Genomic DNA, 24,121 nt, shown 5'->3' on the forward strand with positions numbered 1-24,121 from the left:
CCACTGGAGAGCCCTCTGTTGACAGGTTTCTTGCAATGTGGGAGCCTGAGAAGACAGGGATGAAAAGCCTCAAGCAGAAATAGCAAATATGATATGTTAATTAAAAAAAATGAAAAATTGGGGCGCCTGGATGGCTCAGTGGGTTAACCCTCTGCCTTTGGCTCAGGTCATGATCTCAGGGTCTTGGGGTCGAGCCCCACATCGGGCTCTCTGCTCAGCAGGGAGCCTGCTTCCCCCTCTCCCTCTGCCTGCCTCTATGCCTACTTGTGATCTCTCTCTCTGTCAAATAAACAAATAAAATCTTTTAAAAAAATGAAAAATTATTAAAAAAAAAAAAGAAATAGCAAATATGGCCCGTGGACTAATGGGAGGAGAAAATTGGTGACAATTGGAAAACTGCGTCAAGGGCTTTGAAAACATTTAAACTCTTGAGCCCACTGATTCCATTTCTAAGGTTTCATCCTAAAGAGGTCGTTTAAAGGGTACCATGAAAACTTAGCAGTGATTATGTGCAGGACAGCCTTGTTTGCAATCACAAAAAACAAAAAGCAACCTAAGTGTCCACCGATAAGAGCAGACTGCTGAAGTAAATATGGGATGTATGCATGACGGAATTCATAACACAGGCATTAAAAATGGCACTCAGAAGAGATGTGATGGATATCAGAGAATAAACCATATAAAAATGGCTCACAAATCTTGGGATCCAATTTTGCACAGTACCTACGCATAGGCTGTATTCGAAATGTTACGATGATGATTTTGAAGGAAACTTTATTTCTTTCATTTGCTTCTCTGCATTTTAATTCTCTTTTCACCATATGCCTGTATTATCTGAAGCCACTCTGATTGGAAAAGACGCTTGGTATGGTATCTTGATGACTTCTAAAGCGTTTTGTGTTTTGCGGGGTCAGGGTGGCACAGTTGGTTAAGCAGCCGACTCTTGATTCTGGCTCAGGTCATGATCTCAGGGTCGTGGGATCGAGCCCTGCATGGGGCTCCGTGCTCAGTGTGGAGTCAGCTGGAGAGTCTCTCTTTCTCTCTCTGCCCCTCCTGCTGTGCTCTCTCTCTCTCTCAAATAAAATTTTTTAAAGGCATTTTGTTTTTGTTTTAAAATTACCATGGGCTACTGCTTTCTGCAGAACCAAACCCGGCCAGCCTTGGGTCACTGTAACCACAGCAGAAACCCCTCCTGGGCTTTTATCTCTTTGGCCTCCTCTGTAGCCAGGGAGAGCCCATTTGGGGCTGGCTGCCCACCTGCAGGGCTGTGCGAATCCCGACCTGCAGTCTTCAAGGCTCTTCTCCCTTCAAGTCTTGCTGGGATCAGAGCACCTTCACCTCAGACTAATTTTTAAGCAGCCCCCAAGACGGCCTTGCCGATGCCTCCAGGCTGGGTCAGTTGCTCTTCATTCTCATTGCCAAGACCCCATGTCCTACCACCGTCCATCCACCTCCCCGTCCCCCACCCCCGATAATCACCTGGGCACTTGTCTTTCTCCCTAAATCACCCGTGTGCACCCTTTAAAACACCCTGCCTCCTCCCTCCGTGCTTCTCGAACGTCACCTGTGCCTGACACATGGCAGTCAGCCTGTGATCAAGAAAAGTAGGCAGGCAGGCGGGCACAGAGGACACACAGTCCTAGAGTTTTATTAAAATGAGACCTCGAGACGCCAAGTGCGGGTGGAAAATTTTCCAAATCACATGATAGAGACCTCAGGAGGGCAACAGCATTTATCAAAGGGGGTGAGTCACCCCCCGGAGAAATCCAATTACATATCCTGCTTTGCATTTGGGTATCAATATTCTATTCTTGACCCCCCTCTGGGTGGCGCTGGGGCCCTCCTGCGAAGTCCTTTCTCTGCTCTCTGCTGAGCTCCACCAATGCACCAGCTCCTTTCCCAAACCTACTAGCATGTCTAGTACTAACAGCAGCTAGCATTCACCTGAGCATGGACCCCGGTCTGGAACTGGACCTGGCACTGTTTCGTTTAATCTATAGGGCAGGTATTATCATTCTTAGCTTTATAGAAGGCTCAGAGAGGTTGAGTAAATCGTCCAATATCACATAGCTGACAAAGGATGAAGGCAAGATTTGCAAGGAGGCAGTCTGACTCCAGAGCTCTGACAATTGTCACTACAACACACTGACTAGAGGTGCTCCACAGACACGCCAGCTTGTCCTGTTCTGCCCCAGGATCTCCGTCCTTTGTCCCATCCCTGCCATCAGAAGCCTCTTCAAATGCTTTCAACAAGAGTTAGCTCCAAGATGTGGGGAGGCCACATTCACATATCTTTTATACACTGTATTGTTATAATTGTTCTGTTTTATTGTTAGCTACTGTTAATCTCTTACTATGCCTAATTTATAAATGAAAATTTCTCATAGGTATGTATGTCTAAGAAAAAGCATGTAGAATTTGGTGGTCTCTGTGGTTTCAGGCCTCCACCTGGGGGTCTGGGAAGTATCCCAGTGGAACTATCATAGAATATTTTTGGTCTTTGTCCCTAGTTCCTAGCACAGAGCTCTTAAAACCCTGGGTGGAATTTCCCGAGGGAAAGGAGTGTCTTTTGTCATTCCTAATGATCTCCTCGGGCACAGACACCCGAGTTCCTGCCAATGAGGTGATCAGAGTGGAACTACACGTTAGTATCATGTAGGGGCTGGTCTACCAGAAAGACCAAACCTGTGATTTAGAAGGTGGGAGCTTTCAGTCCCTACCTCCCTCCCCAGCCTCTGAAGAGAGAGGAAGGGAATGCAGACTGAGTTATAAAAACGCTTGAACAGTGAGATTCAAGGAGTTTCTGGCTTGGTAGACACACATGGGCTGGGAAGGCTAGTGTGCCTGGAAAGGGTATGGAAGCTCGGCATCACCCCACCATCCCTGTCTTGTGCCCCATGCCTCTCTTCCATTTGGCTATTCCTCAGTTGTAGCCTTCAAAATAAACCAGTCAACACAAGCAAAAATGCTTTTCTAAATTTTTTGAGTCAATTTAGCGAATTATTCAGTCTAGGGAGAGGGGCGTGGGAACCCCGAAATTGTAGTTGGCTGGACAGAAGTGTAGGTATGCCGGGAAGTTGTGACAGGCATCCGAAGTGAGTGCAGTCTTGGGGGGAATGAGCCCTTTAACTTGTGGGATCCGACCCTAACTCCAGGTAGGTGGTGTCAAAATTGAATTAAATGGTTGGATATTCAGTTGGGGTCAGAGAATCAGAAAGTTGGTATGGAAGAAGGATGCATATTTGCTCAAAAAACATCAAACACTAAACCAAAGAGTTACAGAGAAGGTAAGCCATTTGCCCAAGATCACAGAGCACGTGAGTGGCTCCACTGGGATATCGGCTCTTACCCAAATAAAGCGCTTGACCTTCGATCACTCCAGTAGGCTTCCTCTAGCTGTTGCTGACTACGTCACATTCCCTAGCAGCACTTGGCCCCACAGCCAAGATCTCAACCCAGGGACCGTCTCTAAGTCTGGTGCTGGTTCAGTCCCAATGCCGAACCCCTGACCACGCCGTGTTTCTCATTCACCGTGCCAACACAGCAAGAGGAGAGGACCTCTCCAAGTTTCTCAAGATGGCTCAATGTGACCAAAGGAAAAACCAGACAGAGGGATGACAGACGACAGATGGCTGGAGGACTGACTCCTCCAGGCAGTTAATGATGCCCTGGGCAAGTCTCCCTGAATTTAATCCGAGATCATCACAGCCTGAGACTCATCCTCTCTAAATTGTCCTAGCAGCAGGTGGAATTTTCCCCCAGAATCCGAAAGACCAGTCCTAGTGAGTTTAAGGGATAGCACCAGCACCTGGAGACAAGGAGCGACAGCGGATAATCACCCTCTCCCGGGGGAAGGAGGGTGCAGAGGTCCCTTTTCATAACCTGGTCCAGCTCACCAAGCTCTATCTGGGGAAACCTCATGGGAAGCCAAAATGTTAGCTTATTCAGGCATTTTCTAAAGTGTTGCTTTCAAAGTGAAATTCAGATCTCATTTTATAATTGCACCATTTCTGTCTCGGGCCAAACTCGAGGTCCACGACTCCCTCCTGGGATCACAGAAGGCATGGATAAGCGTTCTCATGACTACATGGGAAGTGCTTACAGGAGCTGGGCTCGATACTAGTTCTTTTCGCACATTCATTCATTTATTCCTCATTCCGACGGGTGTGAATTATATTTGTACCGGTTTTACGGACGAGAGAAGGCTGGGAGTGACTCCCTGCACCATCCGGCTCCAGAATCCACATTGATCCTATTCTATTCTGATCCCCCAAATCCCTCTGCAGTTTGGTGAAGAAGCTTAGAAATTCCCTATCTGCCAACTCTCAGCTCGCTCACTTGATCTCTTGAAAAAATAAAAACAAAAAAGGGAGACTGTGTGTTGGTTTTTCGAGGGCAAATACAGGTAGGCCACGGAGGGATTTGAAAGTGACTGTCACTGAATGATTATATATTCGGGTTCCGGTGATAAGCTTTTAGAAAGCTAATTGTTGTGAGTTTCTTGATAAATACGGCACCAGGTTCAATTAAAGCCCTAATCAGTGTATTTTGATAACGGACACGGAGATGAAGACAACAGATGGCTTTGGGATTGTCATGAGCCAGGAGAGACCACAAACATACATTTCATTTTGATTCTGATCACAGTTAGAAGCAACTGGAAAGAGAGGTACCTATTGCCGTTCCAGGAGCCATGCTAACGCTGGGCAGATTTTACACTTTCAGACTGAGGCCAATATTCTCATCAAGAAAAAAATTAGGAAAAGAAAATAAGAAGATGAGTCTCTTCTGGAAAGGCTCTGGATGTGTGTTGGTCAAGAGATACACTGTAGGAACTGGACTTTTCACCATCGTGGGAGGAGCTGGGGACACACAGGTCTGGGAGGGGTGATGGAAGACCAGAGGAGTCACCAGCCAACCCATATGAGAAGTCAGGTACATACAGCCGGCAAGGTGGGGCTGTAGAGGGAAGGCAGGGAGAGGGGTCTTTGGGAGGCTGTTGTCTTGTCTGCCAAGCATCTAAGAGATGGAGGACTGCTGTTGGTCAGCAGGGCCAGCCCTGGGGATGACAAGCTGGTTGGGAAGTCGGCGAAAGTCAGGAGGAGCTGGAACCTCCGTGCCTTCTCTATCTGATTGCCTCCTCATCCAAACATGGCGGCCCTCAGTGAATCAACACTGCACTTCCTGTCTGCCTCTCGGATCTCCCACCTTTAACCTGGAAACAGACAAGGAATGGGATCCTGGGGTTCCTGACTGAGCTAAGGTTTCAACAGACCCTCCCAACATGGGCTAGAAGGAACAGAAATCCTCTCAAGCTCATCTGATGAAAGATAGTTTAACAAAAAAAATGGGGAGAAATGTTATCACCTTGACAGCTGGTGCCCAGATTTATCTTGGGGAAGAAAGAGTTTTTGCTCAGAATCTTAACTTGACAAACAGCTAGGGTAGTGTGTCTGAGAGCCCAGGTGTCTTTTGGCACTATGGCTTCTTGGAAGCAGGTGAAACTGCTCTGCGTGAGACTGGGAGGGAGGGTGCACCTGGGTGGCTCAGTCAATTGAGCATCTGACTCTTGGTTTTGGCCCAGGTCCTTGATCTCGGGCTCCATCAGCTTGAGATTCTCTCTCTCCCTCTGTCCCTCCCTGAAACATATCTTAAAAAAAAAAAAAAAAAAGGAGGGCGCCTGGGTGGCTCAGTGGGTTAAAGCCTCTGCCTTCAGCTCAGGTCATGGTCCCCGGGTCCTGGGATCAAACCCCGCATCGGGCTCTCTGCTCAGCAGGGAGGCTGCTTCCTCCTCTCTCTCTGCCTGCTTCTCTGCCTACTTGTGATCTCTGCCTGTCAAATAAATAAATAAAATCTTAAAAAAAAAAAAAAAAGACAGGAAGGGGAAGTTGTCTTCCTGGGAACTGAGAGGTCTGAGCTAGAGAGTTCCAAGCAAGGTGGGTGAGCCTGGGCCCTGGAAGTAGAGAAGGGCCAGGAAAAAGCAACCGCTTGGTACAAGATGTCTAAAAGGAGCCCATTAGCTGAGAATGTCAAGCTGGTTTTTTAAATGGCTGTGAAGGGCTCAGTGCAAGCCCTTTCTGGATGTTTAGTTCGACAACTCCTCAGATGACCTGTGGGAGTAGCATAGGGCTTTGTCCTGTTCTGTCGTTATGGAAACTGGTGAAGCATCCAAGTCACCTACCCACATGGATGGGGTTCCAGGATGCAGGGAACCAAGCCTGGAGGCAGAGAAAAGCTGAGCAGGGAAACCCTGAAAATTCACTAACAGCACAGCGGGAGATTTTGGGTTTCCCCAGGCTGCGGCCACCCAAGTGTGAGTCCTTTCTCCAAGGGTCTGGACAGCAGACACCCAGGGGGTAAGAAAATACAACATCCTATAGAAAGGCCCAGTTTGGCTGAGCTGCTTGGGGACTGGAATGGGAATGTCATAGTCAAGTTCGTTCTCTGCTTTCCGGGACGACAGTGTCTCTTGTTTGCTACTCTGAGGCAGCTGTGCTGTCCTCCTTCCTTCCCAAAGACAGGCTTTCTGTGCTCATCCACTGACTTTGGTTTGCAAATCCATCACCGAACTGGCCCAGTCTCCCTGTATCCCAAAGAGAGAGACTCTGAGCCAGTTTGGACCAGTCAGCTCTGGCCTGCAGAGGGGTGTAAGGAGAGACAGAGACCTTAAGAATTGAGCATAGTATCCTGGCACTCACTCTCCCTCCTCCCCATCACCCATCTGAAGCTTCCATATCCTCCCCAGGAGTCATGCATTTTTTTTATGTCCTCCCCCAGATGGCATTAAGACAGAGCTCTCATCTACACTGTTCATTCCCACGTTCCCAGGACCTGACCCATGGTAATGATATCATAGATGCCGGCTGCATGAAGGAAGGAATAAATCAACATTTGAATATCCCCAGGTGTGGAAACTCATGATCTCCCAAGTCTCCCACTTTTTATAGCTCCAAGTGTTTGGGGTGCCCTCTCTCAGGCTGAGATGGTAACCTGATTTGCCAGCGGCATCTGTGTTTGGTCCCGGTTGCACAAAGAAGAAACAGACTCCCTCTTCTCCCGGGCAGTCCTTCAGTTGTCTCGAGACACATCTCAAGTGCCCCTGAGCCTTCTCTCCAGTCTGAAATTCCTTGTCATGGAGGAGACCTTCAGTCTATCTTCCAATCTCCCTCCCTTCTCCTGTGCCCCCCATTCAAGATAAATAACTGTACAACTAGTAACCAAGAACGCGGGCCCAACGTCTGCTCTTACAAAGGCATCTGTTCGTTTCCAAACTCGATTTCTTCCGGAAGCAAAGGGAAGTAACATTTCCTGAGAACTTACATTGTGGCAGGCACTGGTCCGGGCGCTTCATGTATAAATGATTTCCTTTACTCATCATAACCACCCTGTGCAATGTTGGAGCCATCGCCAATTGACAGGTGAGACAGCTGGGGCTCAGAGAGGTTAAGGTATTTGACCAAGACTGCACAGCCTGGAAATGGCAGAGCTAGAGTTCCAACGTACTATAATCTAACCTAGAGCAAGTATAGGTCTCTCTCTTGATCAGAAGGCCATGCTGTCCAAGATGAGGACACCCAGAAGTGACAACACAGGCTTCCTTCCCACTGGCAGAACCCCAACTAGGAGTGTCTTGGATTGACTTCATATAATTCAAAACCCCTGAGGATTTTAGGGGATGGAGGACAGAAAGACCCAGAGTGGGTCAAAATTCCAGAAGGAAAAAAAAATCCATGTATCTAATCATTCAGCGAATAGCAACCAATTAATTAAAGTGAAAGATGTAAATCAGGATATTTACATTTCCTGGGGGATGGGGGCCAGCAAAGCTCATGGATGGGAAACACCAAGACACACCCGCTAAGCCATTTGTACCTTCTGTCCTTCCTTTCCTCTGTGAGCATCCTGCCCGGGAAATACCAAGGGAGGGCTGGCTCTCATGGGAAGAGACAATGTGGAAATGAAGCCAGCCCTGTCCGGTGTTATCTGATTCCATACTGAGCGCTTAGGAAAAGCTGAACCCTCCGCTGAGATCAGCGAGTGATACCGCCGAGCCCTTCTCAAGTTCTGCTGCCATTCAAATCAGCACTGCTCCGGAAACATGCAGGGAGAGTGAGAAAACCCTTAATTGTCGGGCCGCCGTGTGTGCTTTACCAAGGCACTGCATCTCCCTCTCCCTCTCTCTGTCTCATAAGATGCCACTTCTTTGGGAGATTTCAAAAAATAATGAGAATCTAGCATAAGATCAAGCAATGTACATTCTCCACGTAGAGGGTGCCTTCCCCTCTGCTCAGCTCAGCCATGGCCCTATCTGTCACCGTCATGGCCACACTGAGACTCCAGCTCGATGCTGAGCCCCAATGCGATTTGCTATCTGTCTCTCCTAATGTGGCCTGCTGGATAATGTACCTCAGAGATATGCACGGCCTGATCCCTGGAAGCTAGGAATATGGAGGACTTTGCGGGTGGAATTACATTAAGGATCTTGAGACGGGGAGATTTCCCTGGGTTATTCGGGCGGGTTCTAAATGTACTCACAAGCAGCCTCATAAGAGGGAGACAGAGTGAGATTTGGGTGAAGAAGAGGGAGGAGATGGGATGATGTCAGCAGAGAGATTTAAAGATTCCCTTCTGCTGGCTTTGACAGGGGCGGAAGGGCCCACCAGCCAAGGACTGTGAGAAACGCAGCTCTAGAAACTGGAAAACGAGGAAAAAGATTCTCCCCTGCAGCCTCCAGGAGAAGCATGGTCCTGCGGACACTTGATTTCAGCCCAGTGATGCCGATTTCAGACCTCTGATCTCCAGAAGTGTAAGAGCATATATTTGCGTTATTTTAAGACACCAACTCTGTGGGATTTTGTTACAGCAGCCTTGGGAAACTCGTACACTTCGAAAAGTGTCTACACGGCAAGTTGTGTGTCATGCTGTCATTCTGCTGGAATGCTATGAACTGGATCCACCATCTGTCTAACCCTCACAGGGCCAGGCCCCTCTCACTACTGGACTTGCCAGCCCCAGGGGAGCCCTTGCAACGGGTCAGGCACTGGGAGAAGCGGGAAGATGAACTCTTGCTCATCGAAGATGTAAGTATTCCCTGTGCACCTGCTCTGAGTTTGGGCTTGTGTCGGGGGCTGCCAACACTGCTGGGAGTGAAAACAGATCAGCCTCCGTTCTCAGCAAGGCCAGTGTCTGGGAGGAGAAGGAGAGTGAGCACATACTCACGCCAATGCATGGAGATCTAAGTGGAGGGAAAGTCTTCTAAGAAAAGGACTGTGGTTGGGGGGATAACACTGGACACAGACCGGGAAGTCCTAGGAAGTCTTCCCTTCCCTAGATCTGAGCTCTGGAGGGAGAGGGAAAGTCAACCAGGCAAAGAGGATGGTGGGAGAAGGGGTCCAGGCAGAGGGAACAGCATGGGAAATGGCCTCAGTGGCAGGAAAGGGCGTGGAGTGTGTGTGGGGTGCAGATCAGGGGCAGGGGCTGGGGCGGAGGGACGATGAAGGAAGAACAGAGAGCAGAAGAGACAGGAGTGGACCTGGCCGTATCAGGTAGGCTTGATCACAGTAACACATTCTGGAAAGTGTTTAAAACTGGGAGCCGTGGTCTGATTTGCATTTCCAAAGGCTCCCTCTGGCTGCAGCACCCTGGCCCAGAGGGCAGCTGGGTGGAAGGCTGGGAGGCTCTTGAGATCAGGGACAGAGGTGGGAATGCGCACTTGGGTGTTGGCCATGACAATGGAGGAAAGTGGACAGTTTTTAAAACTACTTTAGGGAGTAAAATTGACTCAGTTTGGGAATGGATTGAATACGCAAGGCAGCAAATTGGAAGGAGTCAAGAATGATGTCTGACTTCAGCATTTGTCATTTCCGTGGTAGATGGTGGTGCCGGGCCGCTTGCAGAGCTGCGCTTGGTGGGGGCAGGCCTGGGGGATGGCACGGGGATCATGAGTTTGGACTTGGACATACTGGGTTCGATGTATCTGAGACATTGATGCAGATATCAAAGATCATAAACTTGCTTCCCTTTCTTAGCATTTTTCCTTTAAAAAGGGACATGTAGGGGTGCCTGGGTGGCTCGGTCACCGAGAGAGAGTGTCCGAGAGAGAGTCTGTATGAGAGTTTCTTTAGGGCAGTGCTAGATTGATGGAAATGTACAACAATGTGGATGCTTTCCAATAGGACAGCCATTAGGCTCAGTTGATGAACGAGCCCTTGAAATGTAGTAGCGCTAATGAAGGACTATACTTTTCATTTTATTTCCACGAATTTAAATTGAAATAGCCACATGAAGCTCGGGCTTGCCCAGTCATACAGAGCCGCTCCAGGGTATCCCCAGGGGAGAAACTACTGGTTGTGGAGTAAGTACATGCTCATTTTTACTCGGTAATTCCAGATTGTTCTACAAAGTGCTAGAGCCAATATCCCTTTATCTTAATCAGCCTTCGCCAACTTCCTAGGTCTTTGCTAGCCAGAGAAGACATCCAGATGGAAGTTTTTGAGAATAAAGAGGGCTGTGGTAGTCAGGATTCTCCCATGGAACAGAAGCAACAGGAGATTTGATTGACTGATTGAGCGATTGATTATTTCATTATAAGGAAAGGGCTCACTTGATCATCGAGGCTGAGACGTCCCAAGATCTATCATCAGCCACCTGGAGACGCAGGAGAGCTGATGGTATAGCTCCAGGCCAAAAGCTGGCAGGCTCAAGCCCCAAGAAGAGTTGATTTTTCAGTTCAAGTCCACAGGGAGGAAAAGATCAATATCCCAGCTGCTCGGGAAAGCAGGCAAAGTTCCCGCTTTCTCAGCCTTTTTGTTCTATTCAGGCCTTCAGTGGGTCGCACGAGGCCACCCGCTCCGGGAAAGGCAATCCGCTTTACTCCGTCCACTGAGCCAAATGTCTCGTCTCACCCAGAACCCCCCACAGGGACTCCCCAGAATAACGTATAACCAAATGTCTGGCGACCCCACAGCCCCAGGGAAGCTGACACATAAACTTCACCATCACAAGAGCCTACTGTTGTGATCTCCCTCCCAGCTCACCAGCACACAGGACGCTCAGCTCCTCGGAGGTGAGAGAACCAAGTCCTGGATGGTAAGACTGTGTGAGTTCCCAGAGAGAAGAGTTTCCTTTCCTGAAGTGTGTTCTGGCTGCAAAAGGCAACTTGGAACAGCAGAAACTTGTCGACATAATCTTTCTCCATTTGATCAGCCCAGTTTCCCACACCCATCCCTACCTCCTGGTATGCTTAGAAATTCAGGAGGATCTTTCCACTCAGAGGTCCAACCTGCAATGTCCTCCATCCTCTCTCCTCCTTCCATTTCCCTACCCCTCCCTCTTTCCTTCCCCCAACCCCGAACTCCTCAAATCTGTGCACATTTTGCCCAAAAAAAAAAAAAAAATGCTTTTCAGATCGTCTGCACTGGGAGCATCTCTTCCCACCTGATATGCCATACAGTGGCTCTGTCAACAGTGACCTGTTCTTAGAGGATGCTATTTAAAACCTGGAGTGCAACGGGTGTGAGGCAGAATTCCCGAACGTGGCTAAGATGTGTCAAGTTACATAAACGCACAGGCTTCGTTTTGCCCTTGGCTTGAAGCTCTTCCTAACGGACTTGAGAATCGCCAGCTCATTGAAGACAAAAAAAAATGCAGGTGTATAAAACATTTTTAAAAATAACACGGGTGATAATAATGTCAAGGCCCCTGGGTGGAGCTGGTCTTACTGGTGGAGAGACGCTCCCCAGCTTCCTGGGGAGAGGAGCGTGTTCTGGGTGTTCTCTGGGGATGACTCAACACCCTGATCTCCTGTGATCCTTCAAAGCACGGCGTTAACAGTGAAAGGGAGGATTTGCTTATTTCCTTAGGAGGAAAAGCCACCTACTTTCACATGCGTCCTCTCTTTTCATCTCCTGCTATCTTGCTGCCAGAAAAGCATCGATGCCCCACTGTACAGAGGGAGAAACTGAAGCTGAAACACAGCTAAAAATCTGCTCCAGGGCCACACGGTTGGTAACAAGTAGAAACTAGGGTTCAGGGGCACCTGGGTGACTCAGTGGGTTACAGCCTCTGCCTTCAGCTCGGGTCACGGTCTCAGGGTCCTGGGATCGAGCCCCGCATCAGGCTCTCTCTACTCAGCAGGGAGACTGCTTCCTCCTCTTTCTCTCTCTCTCTGCCTCTCTTGTGATCTCTCTCTGTCAAATAAATAAATAAAATCTTAAAAAAAAAAAAAAAAGAAACTGGGGTTCAAAGTCAGTTGAGAGATGCCCATAGCATGGTGGTTGGGACGGACGCTGGACCCAGAATACTTGGGAGAAACCAGTATCTGCTAGTTAATGGATGCTGGGCAACCCCAGGCAAGTTACTCAACCTCTCTGTGCATTAGTTTCCACCTCCTCTATAAGATGGGAAGTAGCGGGGTGGGACGTGGCTGCTACCTACCTCTATAGTTGTAGTGAGGATTAAATGAGTCAATGCACGTGAAATATTTAGAATGCTGCTCAGCCTAGCAAGTACTCGGAACGCCGCTGTTCACAACCCATGCGCCTTCTATCCTTCCCACCGGACTCCCTGCCGTCAGGATCCTAGGGCTTGACCTCTCCACCATGCTGGTACTACTTAATGAAACCAAGTGACTGGGGTTCAAGCCGTGGCTCTGGAAACAGCAGAAAGTGAGTTCTATGCTCCTGAATTCCACCCTACACAAGCCTGCCTCCCCTCCCCACTGCGGGGCTGATACTCCCTGATTAAAACCCGCCACTGCCCAGGGCAAGCCAAGAGACAGAGCACGCGATCCCTTTTATGAAAATCCGGCAAGCGGGTGTAAAAAGAAGATAACCAGCCCCTGCCCCTGCTCTGAGGCGTAAGATTCTTAATTATCTGAAGCCCAGAGAAACGGCAGGGCCAGGATTGTTCCGAGACGGCAGGAGAGCCCAGGCAGGCGAGCACGGGCTGCTGAGTTAGGAAAAGCTAATGGTGTGATTCAGTGCCCGGAATTAAAGGTGAGAAAATGAGTCTGAGCTTGGCGACAGCCCCGGTGGGACAGGCGAGAGGGAGTGGCAGGGACCCAGGGCAGCGGCAGAGGGACGGGAGGTGGGTGGTACAGAGGATCACCGAGAGAACAAAGCAGACTCCAGGCTTTACCTCCGGGACATTCGGTACCTATTACAGGGGTGTGTTTGTGATACGGAGGGGTTTACTGACTCATTCAAATGAAGCTCATAAAATCACCAAACTTCACGTGGGAGAGCTCCAGCTGCCATGTAGCAACCTGTAAACCAGAGGACAAGCTAAGGAAGGTGGAGAAGATAACGCCGTGCCCGCCAGGGTCAACCCATAGCCCTTCCCCAAGCCTGACCTTGTGGGTCTTAGTCAAGGCGAATAGGGGGTTGCCCTAGGGCGCCTGGGTGGCTCAGTGGGTTAAGCCTCTGCCTTCTGCTCAGGTCATGATCTCAGGGTCCTGGGATTGAGCCCTACATTGGGCTCTCTGCTGAGCAGAGAGCCTGCTTCCCCCTCTCTCTCTGCCTGCCTCTCTACCTACTTGTGATCTCTCTCTGTGTCAAAAAATAAATAAAAATCTTAAAAAAAAAATAGGGGGTTGCCCTGATTTGTCCTTTCATTAGTAGGTACTTTTCATAGATGGTGTGATCTCGTGTGCTCAGGGCCGGCCTGCAGGAAGGACTCACTGAATGTTGACTGCTGTGCCCCCTGAGAACCTTGTAGAGCACTGCCAAGAATTCCTGGGAGGTTGACTTGCAAACCTGGCCATCCATCTAAGTTAGAGCTCATCATTTTGGGTTCCAAATAAATTGCTTCTCTCCAGAGAAAGAGTGTGGAAAAGTTCTGCTGGAGTCCGGTTCACTGAGTCTCCCTCAGTAAAATCCTTTCCATTTCTACCACACTTAATTCAAGATGGCAGAACAAGACAAAACCCAACGTGGGATTGCACAATTGTGGGATTGTGGGCGTCCAACGAGGAGTTTGTCCTCGCATTCTAGAAGTGCTGGGCAAAGAAGAGAGGGAATAAAGAGTAAACAGCAGTTCTTCTATGCTCTGTCATGCGCCCAAGGGCATCCACTGAGGACACAGGAGAGCCAGGACAACCCCTGACTCTACTTCTCCTGAATCCATGCTAGTTCCCTGGGGATTAGGTAAATCTCACTCTTCTACTTCCTCACCATCCTGGCAAGAAGAGAGGTTGAACCAGCAAGACAAGAACATGGAAGTCCATGAAAGAAAAATGTTAAACATTGGGGGTGTTGGGGCAGCAGCCATTGGGCCCACTCTTAAAACAATCAATACAGCAGGAGACAGTAAAAGTGAGAAGACACTGGCAACCGTGAAATGTGGTCTGACTCACATTGTCTCCGTAGGAGCTGATGGGTATTAACTTGATTACTTCGGAGCAAGTGTGACAAAACCAATCTCATCCTGGTTATTACAGCTACAATCCTTGGGACAGTTTCAGTCAATGGCTGTCAACTTCCTGTCACTCAGGGCTTTCCCCTCTGTGCCTGCAAATGCTTAGTATGGTCTGAAATTCTGTTTCCCTCTTACCCTGTGCCAGGGGCCCTGGTGTGTGTGTGTGTAGGGGGGGGAGCTTGTTGGGGAAGGATGGAATGTGCACATTCTGCAAATATTAATTGCCCTAATAAGTGCTAAGCCCTATTCAAGAGGCTGGGAAGATAGAACAGTGAGGAAGATGAAAAGATTCCTACCCTTGTGGTGTATACTCCTTAAAGAATATCCACCCTTCCTCCCCACCCCCCTTCCTCCCTTCCCTCATTCACTCACTGAATCAATACTCTGGGATCACTGCCTCCTAGCTCAGCTTCTGATTAGCTAATGCAACCGTGGGCAAATTTTTTTAACCTCTGATTTTCTCTTCTCTATTAGGGATGGGGGAATAGGCGCCCTATAGCTGTGTGAGGGCCTGGCTCCGAGAAGGAGACGGGAAACTGAATTCAAGAATGGCCCCCACCTGGCCTGCTAGCCCTGTTCAGGTCTGAGTGGGCAGTGATCTCCATCCTGTGATCCCTGGGTTCATCTCGCACCGCGGAGACTAATAAGGTGGGTAAACCTCCAGGCAAGGTTACGTTCTATACCAGGCTGGGCCTGGTGGGGGAGCTGTCAGTAGATCCCACTATTGTCTACAGGCTCCTAACAAGTCTCCCCATTCCCTGGGGGCCCGGGAGCCGGCCCCTCCCCTGGAGAATGGCACTGAGCCCCCACTTAGGTCCTGACTACACTGACATCCTTCTGTATCCTTTGAATAACTTGATTTATTCCAGTATCTACTGAGGCGTGGGTGGTACAGTGGTGAGCCTCGCTGCTTTTAATTTATCCCTAAGTGCGCACGAAGGGGAAATTCAGTGAGTCAAGGATGTCGGGCCGTGCTTGGCCCAGAGCTGGACCCTACACGCTAGTCATTCTCGTCATTGCGTGCTCACAACGTGCCAGGCTTGGGCCAGATGCTGGGGATAATGAGCATGCGCACACCCACACGGGATGCAAAGGTCAGTAAATGCAAAGTGACAGCCATTATTCCTGCAGCCCTAAGAGCAACCTTTGCTCCCTCTTGAGCACCCGGGGCCCTGAAGGGAACTCAGAGGTTTTCTGTCTTCTTTCTTTTCTTTTCTTTTCTTTTTTAAAAGAGAGGGAGCTCGCCTGAGAGCGGAAATTGGTAGGTGGAGAGACAGAATCTTTTTTTTTTTTTTAAAGATTTTATTTATTTGAGAGAGAGAGAGCAGGTTGGGGGGGGGGGCAGAATCAGACTCCCCGCTGAGCAGGGTGGCCACTATTGGGCTCAATTCCAGGACTCTGAGGTCATGACCTGAGCCAAAGGTGGATGCTTAACCGACTGGGCCACCCAGGTGCCCCAATTAAAGGTTATATATTAAGTAATAGAAGAACAGTCATAAAACTATCCATCAGAATTAATAAAAACCATTACTATTAGCATAGGTCATTTTTATGAATGGGGATTAAAGGTAGAAAGGAGGAAGAAAGACTTAATTTGCATGTACCGGCACTCTACGTTCTACTGTGCTTCGCTTTATCATGCTTTAGAGATCCCGCATTTTTTGCAAATGGAAGGTTCAGGGCTTCGGTGGAAGAAATCGGTGCAGATGTGCCTGTACTAGCAAGAAAACTGGAATGAGAAGTGGAGCCTTAAGATAGGACTGAATTGCTACCATGTCTTGATAAAACTTTCAACAGATAAGGAGCTGCTTCTCGTGGATGAGCAAAGACAGGGTCTGGAGGACTGACTCCTGTTTGGAGAAGTTCTGCTATGCGTGAAATGCAGTCAAGGAGCATCACATGCAACAGAGAAATTGTTCATGAAAAGAAGAATCCATCCATGCAGCAGACTTCACTGTCTGCCAAAAAATTCACCTGACTCACTTTATAGCGAGTTCTGCTTTACTGCAGGGACCCACAATACCTCTAAGGCACACCTGTATTATTTAGAGACTGTGATTATCCCCAACTCTCTTGCTGCCACTGAACTGTCAACCATTCCATACTTTTTGGGTTTTCCCTTTGCCTGGAGTCCATCCAGAAGGAGGGTCTGCACAGAGATGTCAGCATTGCCCCATCCTATGCATGGATCCTGGCTGTTTCTCTCTACTCGTTTCCATTACTTGCCTCTCTGGGGGTTGTCCCCGAGAATCTGTGTCTAGTTTGTGGTCTCCTGCACAAAGACCCAGAACTTTCCGCCACTGCTCTGTACTTGGGTGACCCACAGGCACCTGAAATTCCTGTCCGGTCCTGGCTATCTTGGGGGTTGGAATCACCTGACTTAGTCAAACACCTGGTCTTAGTCAGTGCTTCTCCCACACAACCAATCCTTCCTCAAGTTCTTTTGAAAAACGAAAACCAAAAAAACCCCCCCAAAACCAAAAAACAGAAAACCCACAAGGAGGAAGGGATTGTTTCTCTGCATTCATGTATGTATTAGTTTCGCTTATCCCCAGATCAAAGGGAAGGTGTTCTTTATTCGTATTTTTCTTGCATAACGGACCTCAGTGAAATCAGCGAGAGAAAGAATGAAATGTGTACCTTCCAGCGCCCGCCCAGAAGGTGCGATGTTGCTGCTTTTTCCAGTGGAGGCTGGGTAAAATCATGTGATTTCAGGGTTGCTGGTGACCCCAGGAGAGGTATTATCATTTCCCCCCATTTCACAAGTCAGGGAAATAAAGCTCAGAGAGAACCTGCCCCAAACTCTCCCAGCTTTTTTGGATCTCATAAATATCTGAACCCAGACGCTGTGCTCTTAACGACACGGACACAGGTACCACCACTGGGTCCCCTGTGTCCACCTATATCTCTTCCCTTTCCTCTTCTCAGAAACAAACATAGAAAGAGCTTGGGCTCTTGGAGTCTTTGAGTCAGACTGGCTTGAATTCAGTCCCAACTTCAGGGTCTTGTTTAAAATGGAAGACTCTTTGGGGCACTTGGGTGGGTCTGGTCGGTTGAGCCTCCAACTCTTGGTTTCAGCTCAGGTCATGGTCTCAGGGTCGTGAGATGGAGCCCTGCACTGGGCTTTGTGCTCAGCACCAAGACTGCTTAAGACTCTCCCTCTTTCTCCCTCTCTCCCCTACTCGTGCTCACCACCCCCCCCCCCAGTAAATCATCAATCAGTCAATCAGTCATAAAATGGAAGACTCTGATACCCATTCCTCTAGGCAGTTAAATATACATAAGCCTTTATCCCAGCGCCTGTCCCCGGTAGTTTCTCTGGGTGTCCTCCCCTCCCCGCCACTTCCTTTTCTCGGCCACCTCCCCGAGGCACTCACATAAACCTGAGCTCAGACTCCCGGCGGACCAAGACTTCCCGGAGGCGCTGAATTTTCGCCATCTCCAGCTCTATCTCCTCGGGCATCATGGTTGTCTCTGCCATGGAGATGATGTCCAGCTGATCTGCGCAGGAGACACGAAACGTGGGTGTCAAGAACCCAAGGCCACCCGGTTTCTGAGGACCGTCCTTGTCCTCGGTCCGGGGAGCAGCCTTGCCCCAGCTCCCTGGGCGCACCCCGAGGGCACCCAGATGGCCCTCTGAGCCGCACCTGTGCATTTAGGAGTCATACCTTTGGAAACCAGAAAACACGCTTTCCATGGGAATCCTGTTAGGACGGCAAGAGGAGGCTCAGACGGGCTCACCAAACCTGTTCGCGGGTATCCACGTGGCTTTACGGTCCCTGCCTGGTCCCAGCTCCTGAGCCTCTCTTTGTCCCTTGTCCCGGCTTCAAGGCAGAAAATCATTTTATTATCATTCTTTTACAGCAATACTATTATCTTACAGGAATACTAAGTAAGGTAAGGAATAGTAATAGCAAGAATATGAGTTTGTTGTAGAAAATTCAGGTCATACAGTTAGGCAAAAAAAAGGAGCGAAGGAAGAGTCATGCCTACCCCCACTGAGAGAACCCCAGAGAGAATCACAATCCACATGTTGATGGAAATTCTTCCTGCCTCATATTTATTTGATGTACATTCTTCCCATATATATATATATATATATATATATATATATACATACATATATGGGAATATATATATACACATGTGTGTGTATATATATATATGATAATTTATTTTATTTTTTTAAAAGATTTTATTTATTTGACAGACAGAGATCACAAGTAGGCAGAGAGACAGGCAGAGAGAGAGAGGGAGGAAGCAGGCTCCCTGCAGAGCAGAGAGCCCGATGCGGGGCTCAATCCCAGGATCCTGAGATCATGACCTGAGTCAAAGGCAGAGGCTTAACCCACTGAGCCACCCAGGTGCCCCTATATATGATAATTTATATGATTAGAATAACTGTATATTAGAATAACTATATATCATATAACTATATATGATAATTTATGTGATTAGAATAACTATATGATTATATATTATATACATGGTAGGCTTATTTAGGGTAATATATCTGGTTTTTTTACATGCTTCCATGTGAAACGAAATGGAATTTCATTACAAATGAATTTTACATTGCGTTACATTTACATTTCATTACAAATGAGGTTTACAAATGGAATATTACTCAGCCACGAGGAAGGAGGATATCCTCTGGGACAACATGGATGGATCTTGGGCGCCTTATGCTAAGTGAGGAAAGTGAGACAAAGACAAGTACTGTATGGTTATGCTTACATGTGGAATCTAAAAAGTCAGACTTGTAGAAAGCAGTAACATGGTGGTTACCAGGGGATGGGAGGGCAGATAAAATTGATGTAGTTTAAGATTTCTTAAGGGTACTAACTTGCAATAAGGAGTAAATACACATACCTTTTTTTTTTTTAAGATTTTTTTTTTTTTATTTGAGAGAGAGACAGAGATAGTGCTATGAGAGAGCATGAGAGGAGAGGAGAGGGAGAGAAGCAGCTGAGGTCATGATCTCATGATCTCCCTTTCTGAGCAGGGAACCCGATGCAGAGCCCGATCCCAGGACCCTGGGATCGTGGCCTGAGCTGAAAGCAGATGCTTAACCGACTGAGCCACCCAGATGCCCCAATACCCATAACTTAAAAAAAAAAACAAAACAGGAAAAATGTATGCTAAAATGTTAGAGTAGTTAGAAATGTCCACAGACACCCACACCATTGTACACCTATATTTCCACCATTACCCAGGTCCAGTTCCATAGAAAGCTAGGGTCTCACTTTATTACCTGTTCTTTTCACGTAACATATCATGAGCATTTTCCCGCATCCTTGGATATTCCCCTCACCCCCCCCCCCCGCCCCCCGCAGCAGTGGGAAAGGTGGCGTGGTCTTCTATTTGTGGCTGTATCGTGAATCACTCCACCAGCCCCCGGACGTTTAGGTTGTTTTCCATTTCCCCCACCATAATCAACCCTGTGACGAGCATCCTCAACGCTCAGTCCTTGCATGCATCTAGGAGGTGACTTTAGGCCATGTTGCCGGCGTGAATGGCTGGGTTTTAAAGGCTGCAGTATCCTAAGATCTTTCACAGTTGGAGAAAAAAAGACAGAGGGGAGGACGTAACGTTGCTCTAACTGAGGCCAACTTCACACGACCCACATCTTGCTCCTTCCTTCTACGCCTAGCACCTTCTGCTGCCTGGCGTCTGTCTTTTTCCTTACCTCCAAGTCGATGGTTTGGAAAGCTGCCCTCTCTCTACCTGTCTCCCTCCTACGACCTGAAGCCCTGACCCCTGATCTGGACCCCTGACCTAGGGGCTGGGGATTTGTGATTTGCAGATTTCCCTTAAGTTGAGTACTTCTGGCTTGGATCTCGAACCGTTGCCCGCTGCCGGAAGCCCACACGGCTGCTTTCTCATCTGTGGGAAACTCCTGACCCTCGGTTCTCCACTGGATACCAGGTTTTGGGTAAATTGCCTTCCCTCATGTGCCCCCTAACACGTCTGTTCCATAAGCCTCCCCTCCACCCCTCAGAATGCTCCGTCTTGCTTAGGACGCAGGAAGAAGGCCATGACCTACCAGTGATTCCCACCTTGAGATGAATGGCCTCCCCAATGCTCTCGGAGGTAATTTGTAATTTGTAAGAGAGAAACCAAGGGGCAAGACCAAGAAATGAATCAGGGCAACGAAACTGTGATATGGCCGCCCTAGGCCTGCTGGAGATCTCGTCTCCACTCGGCTCGGCCCCTCAGAGGAACATTTGCTTCTCTTTATACTTTCTGAGAACTCCCAGGTTTCCCAGCATGGATAGGGCGCGGTGTTGAGCCAGGAGGAGGGCCGGGTGTCTAGATGGGTGGTGGGGAGGTGGGCAGATGAGGACATGTTAAATCGAGGATATTCTCTATGCCCTCCCACAGCCCTCCAAGCAAGGCATGTCCTGAAGACGAGCCTGCGGTCAGGCTGGGCTGGGGTGGAATTGGGGGTGGAAGGGGAGACAGGGAGAATGGAAGGGGTGAGAGTCAGAAAGAAGAGGGAGAGGGAAGGGGATCAGAGGAGATGTCTCAGGACTGGGACTTGAGAAGAAGGACAGATGTCCAAGAAGGAATTTTAAGGAATTGTCCATGTGACATGCTGAGTCATGATCTCAAGGCTCCTGGAATCAGATCTGGGGCCTTATTGTGGCCACCGCTCCCCAAGACTGGATGGCTTCTGGGGCTGGGGCACTGAGGGCCGACCTGAGGAAAGAGGGAAGAGGGAAGACACAGGATAAAAGCAGTAATCTTAATTGAGCGTTACTGTGTGTCCAGCTCCAACCAGGCTGGAGGCCCAGGTTGAAGGAGCATGGACTCTGGGCACAGGGCAACAGAGGGTTGTAGGGACCAGGGTTGGGGGGGGCATTCAGGAGTCAGATGGCTGGGGTTTGAGTCCCAGCTCTGCCCCTCACTACCTGTGTGGCCCTGGAGAGTTAGTTGACATCTCGTGACTCAGTTTCCTCCTGTGTCATGTGAGGACACCCTGGGCAGTTGTGAGGATGGAATTAACAGAGGCCCATCAGCTTCCATGTGTGGTTACGATGCCCTTGGCCATCACCACCAGCCCGCTCTGCCCTGCCCTCTCTTTTAGTCCTCACCATAAACCAGCAGGATCAAGATGTTCTCTGTGGAACAAATAAGGAAACAAAGGCTCAGAGCTGGCAAGGGTTGTAGCTGAGGCCTCATCTACCTCCAAAACGCAGGTACTTCACCCCATCACCGCTGCCCTTTGTGAAAACAGATGTTTTAAGACCAACACTTGCTGTCCATCCTCATCTTAGAGTCAAGGTCAGTGTCTTGGTTTCCCAGGGCTGCTGGGACAGATCAACAAAATTTGGTTGGCAACCAAAAAAAAAAGCAACGGGAATTTATTTTTTCTGAGTCCTGGAGGCCTTTTCCAGTAGTTACCATGTTCTACGCTGTGCTGAGGCTTTATATGATCTCACTCCAACCCTGTTTTATACCTGATGCATCAGAGGCTTCGAGAAGGAAGGGACTTGGCCAACATCACACAATCAGAACGTTGCAGAGACAGAATGCAAACCCAGGGCTCAATCTTTCTCTCTCAAGCACATCATATAGCCTCTGGGCCAGGGCTAAAGACATTTGTGGTTGGGAAAGTGTGTCATTAACCACCCCGCAGAGATAAGTATCTTCATTTCTCACATCGTGGTTCAGATGTGCAGTCTGATTTCCATGGACAGAGGTTGAAAATGACCACATACCCCGGGGCAAAACATGGGACAAAGACTTACTCACACCGCATGGATTGCCATTTTACCTCCCTCCTCGAGGGAAGATGGAGGAAATGGCACAGCCAGACTCCAGGTGCTGGGAGGAACATTCAGCCTTGACCTGGGGCCGAGAATAGGGCTGATACCTGTGTTGGAAAGTCTTACTCCTGAGTGCTTTCCTTCTCCTGGAGAAAGGAGCAGGCACTGTGCTGGGCTCACGATAAGCCTCATGTCAGTTAATCTTCACAGCATCCTGGGTGAGGGGTTAGCAACTATGGCCGTGGGCCAAATCTGGCCTCCTGCCTGATTGTGCAAATAAAGTTTTATCGAAGCATTGGCCATGCTCGTTCATTTACATATGATTTATGGCCACTTCCACTTTACAAGGACAGAATGCTAGAGTTTTAACAGCGACAGAGACCACACGGTCCATAAAACCTCAAATATTTGCTGTCTGGCCCTTTACAGAAAAACACCTGCCTTAGAGGGTAGATACTATAATTTCCTGTTTAAAGATTAAAAAAAAAAAAAAAAAGGTTTACCCAGTAACAAAAAGAGCTAACATTGATTGACTATTTATCGGATTTTAGGATCAAATCACTTTATTTGATTCTCAAAACAGCCCTATTTAATAAACCCTATTTAAAAACCCTATTTAAAAAGCCCTATTTAAAACCCCCCATTTCACAGACAAGCAAGCTGAAGCTCAAGAAAAGGAAGAAGAAGAGCTGAAATTTGCAGTCAGATGTGTCCTACTCCAAAGCCCTTGTCGTAATAATCACATTCATTTAAGAACTACCTCCCCACTTAAGAACTATCATCATCATCTTGACAAGAGAGAAAATTGAGCATATGGGGAGTCGCTGTTCTCAAGTGTTAGCAGGCGTGGTGATTATCTGAGTAGCTTGTTAAAAAGGCGGATTCTCTGCTTCTACCCCCGGAGGTTCCCCCAGGGAATAGGCTAAAACAGGGCTGGGGAGTCATGTCCAGGGAACTTCCGTAGAAAGTCTTCAGGCCAGACCCTGAGAAACGCTGGTACAGGTTTTAAATAAATGAGCGTCACACACAGTCGGCTGCTTTTCAGTCTGAACTTGCAAACAGAGCTGGTGTGATGGGAACCTTCCCGACACCATTTTCCAGCTAGAGGGCAGGCATCCAACAGCTGCTGATGAGCGTGTCCGTGAGGACGAATCCTGGAAAAAGAGAGACAAGCGGGGCGCCTGGGTGGCTCAGCGGGTTGGGCATCTGCCTTTGGCTCAGGTCATGAGCCCAGGGTCCTGGGATCGAGCCCTGCATCAACTCCCGCTCCCTGCTCAGCAGGAAGTCTGCTTCTCCCTCTGCCTGTCCACCCCCCCAACTCGTGCTCTCTCTCTGTCTCTCTCTCTCAGATGGATAAATAAAATCTTAAAGGAAAAAAAAATGACAGACAAATTAGTGAAGACGTGCCCATGAGGCTCCAGGACTGCTGTATAGAGAGAGAGCCAAGCACTAAAGCAAGGAGGTCCCCAGGGCTCCAGCTGGGACTGCCGTCACTGAGCTCCCAGGAGCTGAGTCACTTCTGGGGGATGAGGCAGCTAAATCCATCTTTTTATCCCCAAATGCCACATCAGGGAAACGCAGGGCTCAGAAGCCCTGCAGCACCAGCGAATCAGAGCTGAGCACTGGGCATGACTGAGACGCACCTGCACGTCTCACCATATACCTTGAAAATTGAAAGCAGTCCAGGGATGGGGTGGGAGCAGTGGTGGTGGTCATGGATGAAGGCAGGCCACCTCCTAGAAGCTTGGGATTCAAATGTGGGCAAGGAGGGGTAAAGCCACGCCAGGGAACAGAGAAGCCTTCCCTAGTCTGTCTTTTCCAACCATGGGTCCAAACAGGACTTTAAGCCCAGCGTCCCCCGGACCATCCCCTCCTTCTTTCTGCTTCATAACTTTCACGCACCTGGTACCATATGCTAGCACTATTACCCTTGC

General features: G+C 48.7%; 1 protein-coding gene across 1 annotated transcript in view; it reads right to left on the minus strand.

Annotated features, from left to right (window-relative positions):
- The window catches only part of BMERB1 (bMERB domain containing 1), a gene marked incomplete at both ends in the record, with an annotated part of 98,909 nt that overhangs the window by 17,075 nt on the left and 57,713 nt on the right, over positions 1-24,121 (minus strand). Inside the window, one exon of the mRNA XM_080830312.1 lies at positions 17,793-17,916. Within this exon, the coding sequence (XP_080686438.1) occupies positions 17,793-17,916 (124 nt within the window). The remainder of the gene's footprint in view (positions 1-17,792; positions 17,917-24,121) is intronic.

The sequence above is a fragment of the Martes martes genome, assembly GCF_963455335.1.
Source record: "Martes martes genome assembly, chromosome: 18".
Lineage (NCBI taxonomy): Eukaryota > Metazoa > Chordata > Mammalia > Carnivora > Mustelidae > Martes > Martes martes.